A 4825-nucleotide genomic window follows, 5' to 3' on the forward strand; every position below is an offset into this window, starting at 1 on the left:
CGAGTCTCCTGCCTCAGCCTCCCAAGTAGCTGGGACCACAGGTGCCCGCCACAACGCCCAGCTATTTTTTGGTTGCAGCCATCGTTGTTTAGCGGGCCTGGGCTGGATTCGAACCCGCCACCTTGGGTGTACACGGCTGGCGCCTTAGCCACTTGAGCCACAGGCGCCGAGCCTGATCTACACAGCTTTATTGCTACTGTTGTGTCCCTCTGGTTTTTGATTTTTTCATTATGAGTCAGCTAACTGTGTTAATGGTGACAAGATGCATGATTTATAATTTATAGCCACCAGCCACTGGGATAGGCATGCTCAGTAGAAGTTCAGTTTCATCCTCTGTCTAGTGGCCTTGCTCCTGGACCCTGGTGATACCCTGTTTTAACGACATCTGGGCCTCTTTCTTTTCAAATAATGCAGAATAGATAAAACACCACAGTCACTCTAACTACCCATCTGCTTCCTAACAGAGAATCAGTAGCGTAAGTGAAGAATGGAATCTGTAATTTTTTTTTTTTAAATTTTGGGGAGGCTTTTCCTTGAAAATGTTTCTAAAGCATGATCGAAAATAAACCCACTGTGCTGAGGTCATATTTTTTTCTTCTGTTGTCAAGAAGAGCGTCTCGCGTGCGGTCTGGGAACTGTAGCACGTGATAGAGAGCAGGCACGGTCCAGGATCGGTTTCATAACCGCATATTGTTCCTGAGCGCTGTGGCCTCAGGGCGTATCGGTTGCTGTTATCAGTTTGAAAACTGTCACCTGTTTCTAAGGATGAGTTGAAAATGGAAGATGATTGAAAACTGCCTTGCCTAACATATTTGTTTCTTTGCAATGCCTGGAACCAACGAGGTGGGGACTGTCCGACAAGCAATTCACCTCCTCACCTCAGTTTCCTCTGTTTTGAAAATGGATGGTTGGTTTGGTTACATTAATAAGACCATCAGAAATAATTTGAGACAAATAAATATAGGACCCCCCCAAAATAAGGGGATTGCAGTGAGGTAGAAAAAAAGCTAAGGGTTCAGGATCAGAAAGCCCAGTTCAAATCCTTGCTTTGCCACTTACCAGCTGGGTGACTTTGGAGAAGACTCATCTCTCTATGGCATCATCTGCAAAGCTGAAATGATGGCACCCACCTCACAGTGTTGTCAAGATTGAATGATATAATAGAAGTTACATCAAAAGATAGGGGACAATTGCTCAATAAATGCTAACTCTTATCATCACCTCAAGGAATTGCATAGAACTATGCAACTGGCAAGTAACTGAGCGAAAAAAACAAAGCATTTTAACTCGGAAGCAAAGGTGATTCCCTTCCACCCCAATATCCACAGTCAGATCTTTCCAGTGCTGCAGCCAGAAATAGGCTCTTAGTTCAAGATCACTGCCACAAAGCCTTAGGTAGCTATGGTAGATAGGCTGACTGAGCAATTAGTTTTTAATTCCAGTCACTCTAGAAGCTGAAATATTTTTCCTTTGTTAAATTTGAACATGTAATTCGACATGTTTCAAACCCTTGCTCATAATTTTCACATTTCATATTTTAATGTGCATATTTCAGGAAATATAAATAATGTCTCTTTTTAAGAGCTCCTCTTGGCTACACTCCCTTTTCTCATGTACAATTTCCTCCACAAAGTGCAATAAGTCGGACTAGAAATGAGAATGTCTCTCTCTGTTAACCTTTCTCTAGTTCTCTAGTCAAGAAGTCTATGGTCCCCTGTATGAGCGAGGGGGCCTGGAGGACCTTGGTGTTGTTCCCATTGTTTTCTTTCTGGGCTAGGATTACACTGATGTCCAGTTTTTAGAATGGGTATGGCTAAAAACTAAGTGAGGCCACAAAAGGAACCAGTGGGCTTTAAATATTGATGTTGTCGAAGGGGAGGAAGGGGAAAGGGCAGGGAATTCACAGAATAAACATAGTATTTGAGGCACTTTGCATGATTTATAATTTTGAATCCTCAAAATAACCCTGGGATGGATCCTCTTTTTAATTAGGTGGAAAGGCACAGAGAAGTAAGCTAAGTAAGTCACTCACACTCACACAGCTGAAAAGAAGTGGCTGTGATAACCCAGTTGTAAGTAACCCTTCAGTGTGTGTAACCCACACTGAAGCCAAACTCCAGTGTGTCTGAATCTTTGAACTATGTTACCCCGGTTAACTACCTTACATAGGTTAACTATGTTCACCCTATAGAGCTCTAATTCCCATTACTGCATCACTACAGGGTTGGGAGTGTTTACTGATTGTTAATCCGTTAGGACTGTAAAGGAATTAAAGGGATAAAGACTCATATTGTTTGTGTTTCCTAAGTAATCTATTATATAAAAAACTGTGGTGGGGTGCCTTGGTAGAAGAGTGCCCTGCAGTGAATAAATGTGTGGTCTTATTATTCCTTTTTAATGGTCAGGGCTGGTTGCCAGATTCTTCAAAATAGTACTGATTTTGTCTCAAGAAAAATCACCTGCGTGGCATATCCCTTGTTTAAGTGTGGGGACAGTATGACTCACTGTCTTGGTGTTTGGAGAGCCTTATACCCCTCATTTTAGTGATCCTTTGTGAGATAGAGATGGGTGCAAAGTGGTGGACTCTGGGACCAATTCTCCCCCTGCTCTTCCAAGGACTACTCTTGAGATCTGACTGCAGTATGTGGGGCTTCAGAGAGCTGGTAGCATTTGGAGTGCAGGCAGTCATATATACACTGGTAAACTAATTTTTCAAAACAAATCAAAACAAAAGCTTGTATTCTTTTCCTGCCATGGCTAACCTGAAGCTACTGTAACAAGACACAAATCAGTGGGGAGAGACGGGTCTATGTTGAATCTCATCTAGACCTGGCAGGCTTCAGCACACCCCTCCGTGGGGTTTGGCAAGGTATGAAGGACTCTGGGCTGAACGTGCATTAGGAACTGAGCTGCACTGCTCCAGCTTCCCTGCTAGACCCCGGATTTGATTTTCAAAATCTAGCTTAACTAGTGTCCCCAGCACTCATGTCTGCTGTAGAGACGTGCTTGTGGGTAGCTGCATGTCTGAGTCCCAGGAGCAACACCACCTCTGCCTGATCTGAAGTACTTCCACCCCGGTGGGAAGACTGACTCTGAATGTGTCCCAGTCCCTCCTCCTGGGTGGGGCTCAGTGCTGGAGGTGAAAGCACTTTCTGGGACAGCCACTGTCCTCTTTGATTGGAAGTCCCCTTTGCTGTAATTAATACTATAATGGGCCACCAATTCTGAAAACCCAGGGCCACTAAGACTGATCATTGGGTTGGGCACTTAGTCTAGGCTGAGTCTCTAGTTACTGTTGTCCAGCTAGTTACTGTTCAGGAGGGAGCTGGAGCAATGAGATGGAGGAGGCAGCACCGACTCCTACCCTTAGACATGCTCAGAGATTTCTGGGTGCATTACTGAGAATGGTGCTGTGAGCTGGGAAAGGAAAAGACGGACCTCTGATCCTGGTGAGAGGTGCTGAAAAGACCCTGTCGCTACCATAGGAAGTTGCCAGTCTGCCAGAGACATCTAACAACCCAATCAAACCCCTCACAACCAAATGAAAGGGGTTCACGCTGCCCCCCTGAAACCTGTAAATGTCCTCCCATAGACAAAATGATGAGACATAAAGGCAAAGATGTATATTTTCTTATTTTTGAACTTAAACATTTTTTCTAGGTGTTTCTGAATCAAAACAAAGAAAACATATTTATCAGAGCAGTTTCCTTTTCTTTCACCACCGTGCTCCTCCGTCTTGCCCTTGCCTGCTTCCGTCTGTTGCCTCTCGTCCCTGGGAGAAGAAGAATTCGAAACACTGAACGGGCAACGAAACCTGGGCTAGAAAATGCGGCTTCCCAAAGAGAAGTGCGTCATCAGGCAGAGAGTTGCTGGATGTCTTGAGCAAATCTTGAAGTTAAGAAGAAAGCAAAGTTGTTGGGTGGCACGCTGAAGAAAAAGGCTTACTCGCTTACTACCAGCTTCTTGTGGATCTCCATTTTGCGGACCACTGCGCTGAATTCCTCAAAGGATATCTTCCCGTCGCCGTCCCTGTCCAGGGTGATGATGGTTTTGTCGACCAGCTGTTGTAACTCCCAGTCCTTCACGTTGTTTCCCACCATCATCTTCAGCACCTGGAACAGCTCCCCGTTGGAAATGTAGCCGTCTTTATCCATGTCGTAGATGCTGAAAGCGAACCGCAGCTTCTGCTCCTCGTTTCCTGTGAGGCTGAACTGCGAGGTCCCCAGGATGAATTCGTGGAAGTCCACTTCTCCGTTGCCGTCAATGTCAAAGACGTCGATCACTCGCCGCACCAGCGGGTTCTGCTGCAGCTCGGGCATGGACATGAACTCCTCCACGCTCAGAGAGCCCGATTTGTCCACGTCCAGCTTCCTAAAGCTCTTGCTCAGCCTTTTAATTTCATCGCTGTCAAAGTGGGGGAATATCTCCTTCGGGTAACTGGCCTCGTTTCCCATCGCGGCCACCTGGGCAACCGGGCGGCGGCGGAGGGGCTCGCGCTCAGACGGTTGCGCCCTGGTGGGTGGGGGGCTCGCGAGACACCCCCCGGGTGAGAAAGTGGGGAGAGGAGCGCAGGGGGTGCTGGGTGAGGGTACGGGAGAGAGAATGGGAGGGGGGATAAGAGCGGAGGGCCCGGGGCGGGGAGGGGGGAGCAGAGCGCAGGCCAAGCCCGGGAGAGGCAGAGGAGGAGTGCCAGGCTACCTAACCTCCTCTTTTCTCAAACCTTTTCTCTTTCTCAAAACCCTTGTAGCTTTTCATAATCACTCCTGTTCCCTTCGAAATTATTTTATCTTCTCATTTCCTGACTGTTTTTTTTTCCTCCTAGGGA

The 4825-nt window shown here is 46.5% G+C and overlaps 2 protein-coding genes across 2 annotated transcripts in view; both read right to left on the reverse strand.

The window, feature by feature from the left end:
* Positions 1 to 4825, reverse strand: part of GRIN3A (glutamate ionotropic receptor NMDA type subunit 3A) — a 171799-nt gene that overhangs the window by 15690 nt on the left and 151284 nt on the right. The gene's annotated exons all lie outside the window — the stretch shown is intronic.
* Positions 2619 to 4471, reverse strand: PPP3R2 (protein phosphatase 3 regulatory subunit B, beta). Its single transcript, XM_012802296.1, has 2 exons — positions 3954 to 4471; positions 2619 to 2768 (listed from the first exon to the last, which is right to left on the reverse strand). Exons 1-2 carry the CDS (start codon positions 4452 to 4454, stop codon positions 2619 to 2621), a joined length of 651 nt encoding a protein of 216 aa, XP_012657750.1. The 5' UTR covers positions 4455 to 4471.

The sequence above is a fragment of the Otolemur garnettii genome, unplaced genomic scaffold (assembly GCF_000181295.1).
Source record: "Otolemur garnettii isolate 467f Iridium unplaced genomic scaffold, OtoGar3 scaffold00014, whole genome shotgun sequence".
NCBI classification, from domain to species: Eukaryota; Metazoa; Chordata; class Mammalia; order Primates; family Galagidae; genus Otolemur; species Otolemur garnettii.